This window comes from Phanerochaete carnosa (assembly GCF_000300595.1).
Source record: "Phanerochaete carnosa HHB-10118-sp unplaced genomic scaffold PHACAscaffold_3, whole genome shotgun sequence".
Lineage (NCBI taxonomy): Eukaryota > Fungi > Basidiomycota > Agaricomycetes > Polyporales > Phanerochaetaceae > Phanerochaete > Phanerochaete carnosa.
Window position 1 is genome coordinate 885366 of NW_006767630.1, and position 15818 is coordinate 901183.

Sequence of the window (15818 nt, forward strand, 5' to 3'; positions counted from 1 at the left end):
GAAACATCACTTCTCACAGGAGTAAGCACAGTCTTTTTGGAGCTTATGCGTAACAGAAAGATCATCAAATCCCGACACAAAGCTGCAAGCCGATTAACATCCTGAACACCGCACTCGGCCTTGTTGGGTTCGCTCAGACAGCAGGTACGCCTCATGCATCCTACTCTGGTTTGAAATACTTACTGACTTCTACATGTTAGTCTTCTCTGCCCTGCGCGTCTTTGTGATCTGGGATAGGAGCTATGTCTGGTCGCTAACAGTGCTTGCGCTAAGCATGGTGCCCTTCGTAACAAACCTGGTGTGCTGCGTCTCTGCTAGAGCCTCTTGCATGCTTCGGTTGACGTTCATGTTTAGATTAATTCGGCGATGTCCAAGTACGGTCTCGTCGCGGACCCACAGCTCGGCTTGCTATGTATCGCAGAAAATCCGTTCTCTGCACGGACTATCACCATGTATGCGCATATATCTTGCTGCTTTGGTCGTGGATGCTCAGCTGTTGCCGCGCAGATGTACGTCACCAGTCAAAGCTTTTGACGCGCCAGAGATATTGACAGTATTTATTCAGTCGTGTACATCACCCGCGGCTCACTCGTCCTCGCTGACACAACCGTGCTTATTCTGACCTGGATCAAGTCGTTCGGCATTGGAGGCGCGCTCGCCGTGAAAACGTCGGCGTAACACTAACGACATGTCTACTGCGTGACGGTCAGTTGTCCCCATGCTTTGGTACATTTTCCACCGCTGAAATCCGGCTGCCCATACAGGAACAATATATTTCATGTGAGCACAACAACACAGCTACCTATTACAGATGCTTCCTCACTGACTGCGATGAATATAGAGTGCTGCTAGCGATGAATATAACGTAGCTACTAACCTTTGATATCTCTGCGGTGCGTCCCGCGGCATGAACGCGCAGGTCGCCGGCTAACATCGTGCTCAAGGGCGTGTCGACCCTGAATGCGTTGACACAGATGCTAGTGCGCACCATGCTTCCCCTTCACCGATAGGACGCTTATAGATTGGCCATGTAGCCTCCGATGCTCATAAGCCGCTTTATGATCAACCTACGGACGGTCAGCTCGGAAGCACTGAACCACTCCGGGTGCAATAGTGATCAAGGCCAGGGAAAGTCGACGGTGCGGTTTAGAATGTCACAGAGTGTGCTGGGCAATATTGGGGAGACGCTCCAGAGTGGCTGGGATGACAACGAACCTCGGGACGAAGAAGATGACATTGAGGAAGTGGATGGAGCACGGCGTGGTGAGAACGACGCAGAAGTATACTCCAACGCAGAAGGCTGCACTTGAATATGTTTTGTTCCGAAAAAATAGCGAAACCTGCAGCGTATTAAGGTATTTAAGCAGGGAGCTCGAAGCTCAGAATATCGAAGATACCCATTCTGTGGTCTTAGGTCTCTCGTCGCAAGTCACTTCTCCGCACAAGTCTCGGCTTAAATCGCTGGGTGCATCTGCTGCTCACCTCGGTACATTAACGACAGCGATGCCTCCGAGGAACCTCACACGGATTTCGGACCTTTACTTACCATATCCTCCACTGCCGCCTGTTCTCCAGCTGCCTCAACCTCGCCCAAAATCGGTGTGGAGGTGAGATTCGGTGAGATTCGGTGAACTGATTGACAATTTATGCTCGAGGGGGAAAGAGGTCGGTGTATGCGGGGGGAAAGCGTATGCGGGGACGAAAAACCAACCCGCGCGGGAAGCGAACTCTGACAACAGAGTCGTTGCGAACGCCAATACCTGTCAAATTAGTATTCAGTAGCTCTGTTTGCATGCTCCAATACTTACTTGCTCGTGCCCGCGTTCGTCGCGGTCTGACTCAATACTCGACTCGGGTGCGTGTCTGAGAGAAAAGTTTGGAGAAAAGGTGCAAAGGCGCTCCATTTGAACGTGGGGGATCGTCTTCATATTACACGCAACATGTCGCTCTGCTGTTGTGCTTTTGGCCAGAAGGACGATTGATATATAGTGTACTAAAAATGAAGACGCATGTCAACAATAACAAGGCCTAAAAGGCAAGAAAGGGAGGGGAGGTTAATGTCCTGCGATAGAGAGGAAGAGATGACGTCAGGCTTTTGGAAAGGTCCACCGTTCCAACAGGCAGTGACTTCGAGCTGGGGCATTCGTCGCACGACAGGTTCTCACTTCATTTGCACGCACGATCCTGCCGCTCTCACGGGGCACCCTGTCGCTAGCGAGGTGTTGCTTACTTCCTGCGATCCAGATCAGACTGCCGCCTACTATCTGCGTACATGCGAGGAAGAAATATTGCGTCAAAGTAGGATGGGAGAGGGGGGAAGTGTTGTTCCTGGCTTCGAGGTAAATGGGTGAAGTGGGAAGATTAACGAAATATGGATCAAGCGCCGCCCCCGCTTCCATCGTGGCGGTGATGGCGGAGGCAAATGTCGGGACGCTTCACGCTTCACGCTCGGTGTATCCGCCGCTTTCTTCCTCAAAACAATGACGACATGAACGAAGACTACAGAAGGACTCCATAACAGATTTCGATCCTTTTTTTACCGCGACAGGTTCTTCAGCCGCCTCAACCACGTCAAAGCACTGGCTAGCTGACATTACGAGATACCATGACTTTCGGCTTGAGCGTCTGGGAAGGCGTGATCCCTGGTTTCCAAGATCCAGTGAACGGCTGACTTAGCTTGACATCTCAACATCTGCTTGTTTGGTGTGTACACATATTTGGTGTCGAGCAAATCGTGCGCATCTGTCAAGCTCTCGTCCCTGAATCGAGCCGCGAGTCCGGTGCAGAAAGCGGTGTCATGACAGGAGGATTGTGGCATTACCGGGCAGCACCGACCGCGCGCTTCGACATCACACAGCCGCTGGTCAGCCAGCTACGGAGATAGGTGATAAGCCTGCACTGTTCCATTGCACACGGAGCAAAAGCTGCATGCTATACTTGTATAAAAGTAAATCAGAGTCGCCGTAGCCCATGATTTCAAAAGTCCTTCCCATCGACCCACTTAAAGATCATGTCCTGCAGTGCGCAAAAACCGTGTCAGCAACAGCCCAAGAGCACACGCTGTTTGGATCACATACCAGAGTTGCTTCGGGCTGGTCATACGGCGCCATGTGTCTGTGCACAACACTCGAGTCAGAACTAACACTTCGGAGAGGCACAACCGAGCTTACCCTGCTTCGAATACCCGCACGAACGCCACCGAATTATTGCCGGCAGCGCGGATCTCACCGGCGTGATACCTCGTCGACGTTCTCCAGGGTACTGCGGGCGCAGTTGCTAGTTCAGTGTGGTGCTTGTGCTCGAGGCGGCTCATCCACCGATCAATACCCTGGAGCGAAAACAATCCATCAGCTGTCGGCGTTTTCTGTATGAAGTGGGCGCACCATGTAGTTGCACACGCCGTCGACGTCTCCTGCGTACGCCAGTAGCCGGATCCCGCGGTCTACCAACGGAGCGAGGAGTGCCGCGCTGTTGAGCATCGCTTGGCCCTTGTAGTAGAACGGTACCTGGACGCCCGTATTGACCATCTGGAAGTTGTAGTCTGGGTCGACGCCAAGAGCACGCTTCGTCGATGTCTTGTTCAGCCAGGCCGCGATGTCATCGAACTCGGCATAGCACAGGCCTAACGGTGTCTCGTCGCAGGACTTCCGCAAGTCGTACACGTTCTTGCCGCTCTCTGAGATGAAGACAGTCATTCCACAAGTTCGCAAAGATAGCGGATTACGTACCTGATAAAGGGCCCTCGAAAAGCGCGGGCCAGCAGTACAAGGTAGCGGAGACGCAGGTCGCGTTAGTCTGGTATTGGTAACAAGAATTGATCATTCGCAGGCACGCAGGGGTCTCAGCCTGCCATGTCCTGCACCTGCTGTCCTCGGCCTCGAACGGCGGGTACGGCGCGCCTCCACACATGTACTCCGCTATTGTCTCGAACTGCGACGCTGGCTCCGTTAAGCCGTTCCCGAGCAGGATCGACTTGAGGTTGACTTTAAGCTGTCCGCGGCGTGGTGCGTACACGAGCCGATCGTTCTGTTCGTCGACATAACTTGCAATGTGTGGGACGTAGTGCCCGCCCCAGCTCTCGCCCGCGATGTGCAGCGGAAGCTCGGAGTAGCGCTTGAAGCGGCGGAGAAAGAGTTGCAGGAACGCGTACACGTCCACTGCAAGGTTCGCGAGCGTTGTGCTGCCCGGGCTGCCATACGAGAACCCCGTGCCCACGGGTTGGTCGAGGTAAATAATGTTGACCTTCTCGTTCCATCCGAAGGGATTATCGACGACGCGTCCACTTGAGGCGTTGAACCTGCAGGGGCCGTTCTCGAACAACAAACCTGAAGCGATTGAGCTTGCGCCGGGACCGCCGTTCAGCCATAGCATGAGTGGTGCGTTCTCGGGTTCGTGTCGTGCTTCGAAGAACCTAGGGCACCTGGATCAGGCCTGTCTTTATGGAGTTGTGGTTGAAACGCACCAGAAGAAGAGGTGTTTTTCATCTGCAATGTCGAGATAGCCAGAGTATTGCTGTGCCTTCTTGTCGCAGAGCTTGGGCTCAGTGACGCGGAGCTGGCGCGCTTCGAATAAGTCGTGCTGCACGCGCTCAACTAGCATGCGCTCCGAATTTTAGCAACGACGCGCATGCACGAAGGCACAAAACGTACATGCCACGCCATCCTTCTCATAAGTAGATACCAACAGCCCATCATCCGCTATGCCGTCCCAGAGCGTCACCTGCGCAGTCCCTGGCACCTGTGGCAGGCAGAATATGCTACCAAGGAGTGGAGAGAGGACGAATCCTGTAGCGAGTGCGCGAAGCATGTCGACGACAAGACCACGAAGAGCGCAGTCGGTCCAGGTCAATCCCTTTGGATTGTTGATAACGGCACATCAAGCATTGATATGTGGGAGTCAATGTCAATTGATTTGCGCAGCGTTGATGACAGTAAGCAAGTCGGGTGACAGACTGAATTCGCGGTGCACAGGGACATGCGATTGTGCACCCATAGCAGTCCCAAGGCTGAGCGGCAGGGATCGAATGAAGCAGGATGTAGGCTGGAAGTTGTCAAACAGTGCAGGATAGGCTCCAGCGCAGCATACGCACGGCCGCCGGACGACGTTGATCTCATCACAAGGGCGGATCAAGCTGCTGATATTTAGCGCCAGAGTGGGATCTGCCAGTGTACGCTCATCAAGTTACACCGTGCCGTCATAAGCTACACAAGTACTATCAGGTATGCTGGCGCTGCTTGAAGCCAACTGTGTCCGATGGTGCCTTACCCTCCCGTCAGCATAGCGGGATGCAATGCCCTGCACACAGGTTTCTGGATGACGGGCCCACTGCGTTGGTTCCTATAGGCTTTGCCTGGAAAATGATTCATCCAGCTGAGCTTATCCAGCGGATACTCGTTCCTTCGAGTACTAGTCACAAGTCAGCGCGGTGCTTAATGGGCGCGGAGATCGTGCTGATAGACGACCGCCCATGGCCAGGTTGTTCATAAACCGGCGTGCAAGCGGCGGCTCGCCCTCGGCGTCGCTCGCCTCCCTGTGCCCCCCAGACTTGCTATGTCAGGACAATACTCAGAACAGGCTCTTGCCCAAGCCTACTCGCAGTAGTAAGCATCGCCCCTGCTCTTGGCGAGTCAATACACATATTTCTGTCGTCCAGCCTCGTCCAGCAAGATTGCTTTCTAGCCGTCTCATGCAAGTACCGTGACACCCTTCGTTTCTCATTGCGCTGCTCACAGTGTCTATCCCTTAGGCCTCGTCTTTTACGAGTTCGTGATCACCATTGGTGACGAGATCAACATCGTCTGGAAGAGACCCGTCACTGTATCTGCCGTGCTGCTTGGCTCGTTACGATGGTGCATGGTCCTCACGATTATCCTGCAACTTATTCCAGAGACTCCGAATGTAAGCCTTAGCTCTCTCTGACCATGCAACTCTAAAATAATACTTCTTACAGGCGTTAGTAAAGTCCTTTTAAACCCGTGCACAATGGATTGCTTACCGGAACTTGACACATAGTTGCGCACCGCTCAACATTCTGGGCTATGTTTTCCTTCTCATTGGGTTTTTACAAACCGCAGGTGTGCCCCATACGGCGCTCTCCGCCTTGAAAGTCTACTGACTTCTATACGTCAGTCTTCTCCGCTCTGCGCGTGTTTGCGATTTGGAATAGGAGCTACCTCTGGTCGCTCATAGTGTTCGCATTGAGCATGGTATCTTTCGTGATGAACCTGGTATGCATTGCTTCCGCCCGAACACTGCGTATCTTCTGGCTGACGGTTCTGTGCAGATAGACGCGGCGGTAACAAAGTACGTTATCCTCGAGGAACCAATTTGGGGCGCGGTATGCGCCTCAGAGTATCCATTCTCTGTACGGACTACAAACATGTAAGTATACATGTCTCGCTGCTGCTGTTTCTGGGTGCTAACCCTCGCGATATAGACGTGCGTATCACGTATGGAGTTTTTGTCAGACGCCGAGGAACTGATATCGCCTGCTCGCAGTTATTTACAGCACCCGTGGCTCAGTCATCCTTGCTGACACGATCGTGCTCGTCCTGACTTGGATAAAGACATTCAGGCATTGGAGGAATGCCCGCCGTGTCAACCTTGGAGTGTCGCTGACGACGTGTTTGCTGCGTGACGGTCAGTAGCCCTCCATGCACTGCTGCATTTGCCATCGCTGGAACTCACCTACTCATCCAGGAACCATCTACTTCATGTGAGCACGACCACAAAGCCGTCCATACCGAACGGATTCCTTACGGGTAAAACCAAAAACAGAGCCCTGCTAGCAATTAATATAGCCGAGCTGGTAACCTTCGACCCCGCTACGGTACGTCCCCGACATGCACGCGTGGACCGACAGCTGACGTAGAAATTAAGGACACGTCTCCCGTTGGCGCATTCATTACGTCGCTGGTGTGTACCTTTACTTTCCTTCGCCCCGTTGACGCTCATGGGTTGGCCACGCAGCCCCTCGTACTCATCAACCGTTTCATGATCAACCTACGGACGGTCGACTCGGAAATGTCGGACGACTCTACGTACACTACTGATCGGCAGCAAGAATCTTCGACAGTGCAGTTCAGAAGGTCGACGAACCGGTTGGGCAACATTGGAGGGGCGCTTCTGAGCGGGTTGGATGATGATGAGTCTTCGGACCAAGAGGACATGTTCAACGCAGCAGACGAGGTGGAGGGTTATGATACTGGTTTAGAGATGTGAACCAATGCAAGAGATCATACTAGAGTATCCTTTTTCACCAAGTGAACAATTACATATGCTATCTGCGCGATCGGGAAGCCCAAAGCTTGACATCGAGTATGCGATTGAGTGGTACGCTGGCCTACATCCGCGTTAGTCTCAACATCTATTGTTTGATGCACTGCCCGCCCTCTCTGCATACTCACGATGGCGGGGATGTCTGCCTGCGGCGTCTCGTAGGGCCGTTCCTCCTCGGGAAGCTGAGATGCGAAAACCAACACGTTCTGCTTTCCCGAGCATTAAATGATTGATTCTCTGTGATGTAGGAGGCTTCCCGACCAGGAGTAACAATTCCGGATCCGTGAATCGCCCAATGACAGGATGTCCGTAGGTTTAGGGGCTTCTGTGAACCGTGAAAGAACGATTCCTGTTACCATCATCGCGATGTAGATAGGAATAACGAACTCTAAAACCAGAGGAAACTGCAAGACCGTGGCCATCTTAGATAGTACGACAGCTCACCGCAGAGAGCTATAGCCATGACATCGTCCTTGGTAACAAATCAGGGTCACATCCGATTCGCAGCCCCCGAACCAGGCAGGTCTCGCGTATGTGCGCCTCTGCATGTCGTCTGGAGCCTTCGCGGCCGCAAACTTGCGTATCGCGATGATCTGTCACATCATCTCGGTGGCTGTACCTATCGACCGCGGGAAGTTGCAGCTCAAGATCTTCGAAATGAGGTTTTAGAGGTAGGGAATTGGGAGAACCGCGATCATCTCAACGGTGCACTGCGGGATGTGGCGCACCAAGGCTGTGCTCCAAGGTTCGGATGCTAGTAATGCAGATGTGAACAAGTGACAGATGGGGGACCAGTTCCTAGAAAGCCTGAGCGTTTGAAGCCCAACGACGGATGCCATGAGGATTGCCGCTTTGGCCTTACGTAGGCTGCACAAACTATGAGGGGCATTTAGTTAGGCCGTCAGGCGAAAACACGGGACGACCCTCACTCGTGATCGTCTCACAGCCTCCTTCGGTAAACTCTTCAAGTTTCAAAGCTTTACATAACGTTCAACGCTCAACGTTTCAACGTCAACCCGCAATCTCGCTCGCATGTCAAGGTGATAAACACACCCCGCCTAAAGTGAAGCCAAAAGCGCATCAAGGGGCTGAGGCTGAATGTGATATATTCCGAGTCGGAGTGCATGGCTTTCGCGCAGATGTACAGATCGGCGATCGTGTGCCCGCAGCACCCCGGAGCCGAGCTCGGACCCGGGAACGTTTGGGTAAGTCCGATGGTGAACGGGGCGCAAAATGACTGTGACGCCCGACAGGCGCGTCGACGCATCAACGCATCAGTGCATCAAAATCATAGGTGAGTGAGCCCTAGTCACGAAGATCAATTTCGTCATGCCTCTTCTCCATCTCATGCCGAGCATATCGCTCCCTAGCTCATTGATATGTTCACTTCCAGCGACCGTTTAAGACTGCATGTCAGACCACCTGTCCTTGTGGCAGTGCCTTTGTGTGCCGCACACATCGCACAAACTCTCCGCAATCATACAAGCTGCCATCCGCATCAGTGAACACAAGCCCGTAGCCCGAAAGCCGAGGTAGTTAGAGTTTCCTGTGAGCTGTGTGCCTTCAAGCTGTGTTGAAATTGGGTACTTGCGGGCGATACAGGTGGTGCGGATAGCGCCGGCTGGCATATGAGCGGGTGATCTCATTTCCTTCTAGTGCTGAGCATACCAACAGACTTCCACCGCCACTCGGGAGACCGGTCTGAGTTTTAACCTGCTTTAGCATGACCTAAACCCGCAATTAAGCCACCCAAACCTGCGCCCGTTGGCCAGGCTTTCCCGCCAGCGCTTCAAGAGGCTCGCTTAGTTGGCTATAAACCGCGCAGCTTGCGGCCTACCTTCACTGCAGCTTGTCCCCCCACTTACCTCACCTTTGACATGTCAGCACAGTTGGATCCGGCTCTTGTTCATGCCTACTCGCAGTCGTAAGCATCACTTTTATTTGCACTTAGCGACCCAGCGCTCACCCCACTATCGTCTAGTGTCGTGGAGGGCTATATCAGCATAGCTGCCACATGCAAGTACACCCTTCACTATTCATTGTGTGCTTCTCAAGGCATCTATCTCGCAGGTCTCTTTGTCTACGAGTTTTTGATCACTTTCGTTGATGAGATCAAGATCATCTGGAAGAGACCTGTTACCGCATCCACCTTGCTCCTCGGCTCGGTACGATGGTGCACGCTTCTCTCAGACATTCTGCAAACCGTACAAGTTGCATCCTCAACTGCGAATGTAAGTCTTAAAATGTTTGTCACAGCGTGGAGTCTAACATAATGCATCTCACAGAAGTAAGCCCATATCCTGTCCGCAACGGCGTGTTCATTGAAACTCGATACAAAGCTGTAAACCACTTGGTATCCTGGGTCTAGTGATCATCCTCATCGGCTTCATTCAGACCGCATGTGCGCCCTACGCAACATGCTTAAGCTTGGGATGCTAATTAATCTTTGTGCGCCAGTTTTCTCCGCCTTGCGCGTCTTTACAATCTGGAATAAAAGCTATGTCTGGTCGCTGCTTGTGTTCGCACTGAGCCTGGTGCCCTTCATAACGAACATGGTGCGTATTGTTTTTGCCAGAGCCTTGTGCGTGTTTTCCTGATGCCTCCATGCAGATTTCCTTGATAACGCAAAAGTACGGTTCCGTTGTGGAACCGCTGTTCGGCTTGGTATGCATCACGGAGTTCCCGTTCTCTGCGAAAACAGCTAGCATGTATGTGAACGTATCTAAACGTCGCAGTTTCTGAATATTGAGCCTTCCCAACGTAGATGTACGTCCCGCAGACTAACACAGTCTATGTTCTTTGGTATGCAGATGATACTTACGCCATCCGCTCAGTGGTTTACACCACCCGCGGCTCGCTCATCCTCGCCGACGCGATCGTGCTCACCCTGACCTGGATCAGGACATTTAGGCACTGGAGGAACGCTCGCCGTGTCAACGTGGGAGTGTCGTTGACGACATGTTTACTGCGTGATGGTCAGCAGCTCCCTATGTCACGTTATATTCCCCGCTGCTGAACAATAGCTATCCACGCAGGAACTATCTATTTTATGTGAGCGCGACGACAAAGTTATTCACTTCATATGATTGCTTACAGACGACAATGCACTCAGAGCTCTTTTAGCGACGAACGTTACACAGTTGCTGACTTACAACGTCACGGTACGTCTCCAACGTGAGTGTGTGGGCCAGTGGCTGACATCACACCCAAGAATCTGTCGCTCGTGGGCCCGTTCCTTGTGAACTTCGTGTGTGCTCTATCTCTTGATTGCCTTTTGGGTGCTGATAGACTGGCCACTCAGCCCCCGGTTCTCATCAACCGCTTCATGATCAATCTAAAGATGATCGACTCAGAAGTGCCGGGCGACTCGACGTGTGTTACCGATCAGCAGCAAGGACAGTCGACGGTGCAGTTCAGACAGTCGACGAATCGACTTGGGAACATCGGCGGGACACTGCAGAGTGGTTGGGACGACGACGACGAGTTCGAAACTTGGGACCAAGAGCCTGAGGATATCATCAATGCGGAGGTGAAAGAGTCTGAACATCATGAGAATAGCGTAGGAGCATGAGATAACAGTGATATTTATTATGTTGGCGGGCGGGGAGCTCGAAGCTTGTGACGGGCGTCGGAGTTTAACTTGAAAAAGTACTGAACTCTTCTGTATATAATCGTCAAAAGAGGCTGCTGTCCAATACGATGTTATTCAAAGTGAAGAACAAGAAGCGGGATGCCGCAGTTGAAAACAGCCTAGGAAGAGATAGGTCATAATTTCATTTGATATATCATTGTGAAACCAGTTAAAACGTCACCAGGCCTTTGTGCTTCGCTCCAGGCGGGTCTCGTAGACAGGACCGCCACGGCTGCCGGCGAAGTGTCCTATTGATATGGTCAGCTGGAATACGACAAACTGAGGGTTCCGCTACTCGCCTCCACCTCTAACAGCTAGTATATTCAGTGCCGAATGACTCCCGACCCTCGATTTCTTCCCTTTCTTCCGTGATATGACCAAGCTCTTCTTCATCGTCATCTGTGGGGCTGTGCCCGAGCGGTTCCCCAACGTTCCCGAGGATACTTTCTCGGACATTGAACCTGACCGCTGAGAGTTCAGCCGGGAGCTGGGAGCCCGGGATTACCTGCGAGAGGTCTGAATCACCTGGTGAGCGAAGGTTGAACAAAAAACGACTGATGAGGACTGCAGGCTTCAAGTATACGATAAGTATTAGTCTCTAAACGCGTTTATGCCGGGATGAGAGCCGTACCAGCAACGTGATAACTTCAGTGATTACTCCTTGCAGCTACATGTGGAATCAGGTTTAAGCCGTGAGTTTAATACGGCGAGAAACTGACCCACAGTCTCAGATTCGACCATTTGGAGAATGTTCAGCGCCAACAAGACTCTGAAATCGTCCGAGATTGGCCACTACCTTGCTAATAACAGAACAAATTTTCGTACTCACATGAAATATAACGTTCCTGACGTACGATATGAGCACCGGAAGGGCGGAATACAGTTCAAATGTGCACCCACCATCGCGTAGAAGACATGTGGTCGCCGAGAGCCGCATCCTGAGTCGAGAGGCTTCCCGCCATTGTCTGAATGTCTTCTTCCATGTGACGACCAATACAATCAAGTCCGACACCACCAAACTACCACGAGAGGCATACTCCACTAAACAAAAGTCACACATACACATAACCGTACCAGGTGTGATGAACGCACATCTAAATATTGTTAGTGTTTTCTTCGAGGGTAATAAGCCTAGATACATACATGCCCCATTTATCTGGTAAGGCTTGGAAGCAGGTGGCCAGCGGTGGTTCGAGATATTGATTGACGCTTCGAATCGTTGTATACTGAAATGGTTGACGAAGATGTCGACACTGCTAGGCGGATTATGTCTGAGACTCACTATACTTGTCCCGAGAGGCACCAATCCCAAAGTCAGAGTAACAACAAACAGCACACGGCTCCTGCCGGCAATAGCATACAAGCGGAGAGAGGAGAAGACTAGGAACGATATCGTGAGCGACATGTATCAGCGTCAGACACAAGAACATACAGGCCATTTGGAAGTATCCAATTTGACCGAGAACTAGACTCGACACATCAAGTGCGGTGCATCTGAGCAGGAGTTTACGACCACTAAGAGAGAAAGTACCAAGTTCAGGCGAGGGACATACTTCTGCAAATAAGGGAGTTAGCGTGGAAATTTGTAGGCTCATGTCGGGGTTTACATTTGGCGTGCCGGGTATAAAGTCCAGAAGGGCGTTGGACAGCATTACCCGTCGTGTGGACAGTAGGAGCACCGACGTGAGATTAAGCCTCCTCCTCCATACGGCAACTATCTCTTGGTCCAGGGTTATTAGATATTCGTAACAAACCAGAGCTGGAGGTGTGCTTCAAATCAGATTCCATGTTTAGCGACAACGTCTCAAGATGTACCATTGCATGCATATTGCGTCCAGCTGGATGTTACGCTAGTCGAATGAAATCAGCTACGGCTCGAATGCAGGGTGTGGAAGACGTACAATCCCGAGAGAAGACGCACGAAATCGGGCCAAGAATCTGTTGACATGGCTCCCGAAGAGCCGAAGCTGGGGTTGAATTGTCGTAGGAGGAGAGAGGAGAACTGCCAGCTATGAGATATAATCGAATTTCACCTTTATATATAATCCATCGCACACAACACAAGCCAGGGATGCAAGCACCGACGATAGGATCCGTAGAACATAACAAACACCATAACCGTAATAAGAGTTGTCACCGACCGGAAAAATTGGGGGCGCGGAGGAGGACACCTTCCGCTCCTCCAAGCGCTGAAAAATATTCCTACCGTATTCCGTGGCGTACGAGTCTTGTCCGATATCTGGCTGGCAAGAAGGTACGTGCCGCGATTGAGTCCTTCTGACAATTGAACGCACTCCACCCAGCAGAGACGTACAACAGGCGACTTCTTTGAAACACCCCGTAAGATTTTACGACAACAAAAGACGCAAAGTTTTTGGATCGGCATGTCGTGCCTAAAAAAGTGCCTGGAGGCACAGGAGCATCTGCGAATCGAAATTGAATGAGTTGTAAGCGCAGCCACGAGATATAAGGCTAGGTGTTAGGAACTTGAAGGCAACACCGACCGCGGCCGTCGCAGAGAGCATGGCAACAAAGAGCCAAAACCACGGCCCGCCACCTGGAGCAGCGTAGAACCACATCCGAACAAAAGCTCCTAAACCGGATCCTGCGTAAATTCTCCGGTAGTCCGGAGCCTCCGCCGCCGCGAGATTGCGCATGGCAACTGTATACCACGACACTTCAAGGCCGGCTCCTATATATCGAGGGAATCGGGGCTTGAGGAACTTCGGGGTGAGGCTCCAGAGATAGATGATCGGAGCGAGTGCAATCATCTCGACGGTGTACCACGAGGTCGGGGAGTACAGCGGTTCCATGTCCCAGGGTTTGATGTCAGATACCGGAGGTGACGGTTCGAGGTATCGTTGTTCTCGAGGGGATTCCATCAGCGCGCGCGGCAGACGTGGACTGAGGATGGATAGCCGACCAATCCCTAGGAGGTCAGCATGCTTGTGGCGCAGGGCAGATTCCATGAGGTCGACAGAGGAGAGGCCGCCGGTTAAGAGAATAAGAGGTCGCTGCAGACCCGGAGTTGTCTCTTGCAACTGCTCGAGCTCATGAAGCGCTAACCGGGAGAACCGGGAGAAGATAGCTTGTCGCTTCGACCCCAGGCTGCCTGTGATGAACTCTGCATATGTTCAGCCTTGTAGGTAGGCGGCAGCATGGACATGTCCCACCTGGACGCTCATATGTACCACCGCTTACTTCGATGAAATCTATCATCCTCCAGTTTGCAATCTCGCGCACATGTTGGAGGACAAGCGTCTCGTCGGACGCGGCACCATGAGCGTAGTCCGCCGCGTTGAGCTTGATGCCTAGCGCGAATTCCGAAGGTACCACTTCGCGGACAGCTGTGGCTATTTGCAGCAATAGGCGCAAAGGGTTGGCTGAGGCAGAGTACTGGTCTGTCCGTAAGTTGGACTACAATGAATCGGTGTAAAGAAAGGCTCCGAAAATATGATCAGAACATACCTGAGGTGAGATGAACTCAGCTAGGAGATCTACCGCAACAATTTTTAGTAAACAATGAAGCTTAGGAGAGGCGTACGCACACCCATGTGCTGCATGAAGCTCTATACCATCGAAGCCAGCGCCCACAGCTAGCTTAGCGCTGCGTACGAATGCTTCAACTACGTCTTCGATGTCTTTCAAGGACATCGCTCGTGGCGTTTGGTAGAAAAACCGAGATATCAAACCAGATACCGTCCATGCAGGTGATTCGGAGTCTAGGTTCAGCCGTGATGCGCTGGGAGCTAACGGCGACACGAAGGGCCATCTCCCGCCAATAATATTTGGAGATTGTCTTCCACCATGGGACAGCTGTAGAATCGCCAACGGCCTATTTTCAGTGTCCGCACCATGAATACTCTGTGCCAGCTCTTCAAACGGTCGAACTGTGTCCCTGGTGAGAACTCGGGGTATAGTGATATCTCTTCCCAAGGAGAGATGATTCCTGTCAATCTGGACGTTCCCAGTCATTACTATTCCCCAGTTCCCTTGGGCCCATTTGGAGTAAAGCGCGTAGTGGCGGACATTCGGCGGACCACCGAATATTGCGGCCAGATGTTCGTACAGGGCCACCTATAAGCGCAAAAATCAGCACTGTACTACAAGCCAAGCAGCAGATAGCAAAAAGTCCGACCTTCGCAAAGCGGTTGGGTACAGTGAGTCCACATGGCAACGTGACGGGAGAAAGTATGTCTCCCTCGGTCTTCGCGCCGGAGATTCCTGAGCCAAGATTGGGGCCTAGAGCAGCTTCAGCCCGAGTTTTGGAGGAGACGAGCAGCCTCATAAGCACGAGTACCAACCTATATAGGATACAAAACTCGTAGTAGTCATATCAGGATGCGAGGGCTGCGCGTTGGATCAATGTGGTGAGGGAACAGATTTGTCGATCAATGAGCCCGTCGCCTTGCGGGTCGCTCACCGTCTCTCCCCGCTAGTGCAGTCTTAGCGCACCGCTCGCCTATTAGGCGCCTTACTACATCGCAATCGTTGGGATCGAAGGATGCGGCCTGTGTGACGTGGATACAACGCATGGTAAATTCACTCGCCTTTGGCAACGTATATTGCACGGGAGGAGATCCCGGCAGAAGACTCGCAGATCCGAGCCTGAAACATGGGTATGGCGATAAGATAAAGGCGCTTAAGGGTCATCTTATCTCAAATTTTCTTTCCCGGGCCATTGCCGATTTTATATACAATCCTGCAGTGCTCGTTGAACTTGCTCCTTCACATCACCAAGTCGATATCTGCATAATTTATGTCATTTTTCTTGTCTCGAGCTATCTGTTATTCACGTCTCCTGCTCACGATCTGTTCTCGCCACATGACTGCCGCCTTGCCGGCAGCTCGGATTTCGACAGGCTTCTTATGATGTCAGCTCTGCAAAAAGGATATAAGGCAGACGTGA

General features: G+C 52.0%; 5 protein-coding genes across 5 annotated transcripts; 3 read left to right on the forward strand and 2 right to left on the reverse strand.

Annotated features, from left to right (window-relative positions):
- Positions 1 to 740: 740 nt before the first annotated feature.
- PHACADRAFT_251419 (uncharacterized protein) lies at positions 741 to 1991 on the forward strand (the record flags this gene model as incomplete). Its single annotated transcript, XM_007392944.1, has 1 exon — positions 741 to 1991. A coding segment is annotated over exon 1 (243 nt), but the record flags the coding sequence as incomplete, so codon positions are not given.
- Positions 1992 to 2879: 888 nt separating this feature from the next.
- Positions 2880 to 4603, reverse strand: PHACADRAFT_138896 (uncharacterized protein). Its single transcript, XM_007392945.1, has 6 exons — positions 4463 to 4603; positions 3729 to 4411; positions 3384 to 3676; positions 3171 to 3328; positions 3078 to 3114; positions 2880 to 3015 (listed from the first exon to the last, which is right to left on the reverse strand). Exons 1-6 carry the CDS (start codon positions 4597 to 4599, stop codon positions 2977 to 2979), a joined length of 1347 nt encoding a protein of 448 aa, XP_007393007.1. The 5' UTR covers positions 4600 to 4603; the 3' UTR covers positions 2880 to 2976.
- A 917-nt stretch (positions 4604 to 5520) lies between these two features.
- PHACADRAFT_251424 (uncharacterized protein) lies at positions 5521 to 7296 on the forward strand. Its single transcript, XM_007392946.1, has 12 exons — positions 5521 to 5600; positions 5654 to 5688; positions 5747 to 5898; positions 5951 to 5952; positions 6013 to 6074; positions 6130 to 6227; positions 6284 to 6381; positions 6437 to 6438; positions 6499 to 6643; positions 6778 to 6829; positions 6880 to 6915; positions 6970 to 7296. The coding sequence occupies exons 1-12, from the start codon at positions 5551 to 5553 to the stop codon at positions 7219 to 7221; spliced, it is 984 nt and encodes a 327-aa protein (XP_007393008.1). The 5' UTR covers positions 5521 to 5550; the 3' UTR covers positions 7222 to 7296.
- A 1420-nt stretch (positions 7297 to 8716) lies between these two features.
- On the forward strand, positions 8717 to 11068 carry PHACADRAFT_206542 (uncharacterized protein). Its single transcript, XM_007392947.1, has 11 exons — positions 8717 to 9202; positions 9260 to 9509; positions 9673 to 9679; positions 9736 to 9833; positions 9889 to 9986; positions 10043 to 10080; positions 10113 to 10253; positions 10314 to 10329; positions 10391 to 10439; positions 10490 to 10525; positions 10580 to 11068. Exons 1-11 carry the CDS (start codon positions 9156 to 9158, stop codon positions 10847 to 10849), a joined length of 1050 nt encoding a protein of 349 aa, XP_007393009.1. The 5' UTR covers positions 8717 to 9155; the 3' UTR covers positions 10850 to 11068.
- Positions 11069 to 13160: 2092 nt separating this feature from the next.
- Positions 13161 to 15197, reverse strand: PHACADRAFT_138900 (uncharacterized protein; the record flags this gene model as incomplete). The annotated part of the gene is made up of 5 exons (XM_007392948.1): positions 13161 to 14033; positions 14083 to 14326; positions 14378 to 14406; positions 14458 to 14986; positions 15048 to 15197. The coding sequence occupies 5 exons, from the start codon at positions 15195 to 15197 to the stop codon at positions 13303 to 13305; spliced, it is 1683 nt and encodes a 560-aa protein (XP_007393010.1). The 3' UTR covers positions 13161 to 13302.
- Positions 15198 to 15818: the final 621 nt, after the last annotated feature.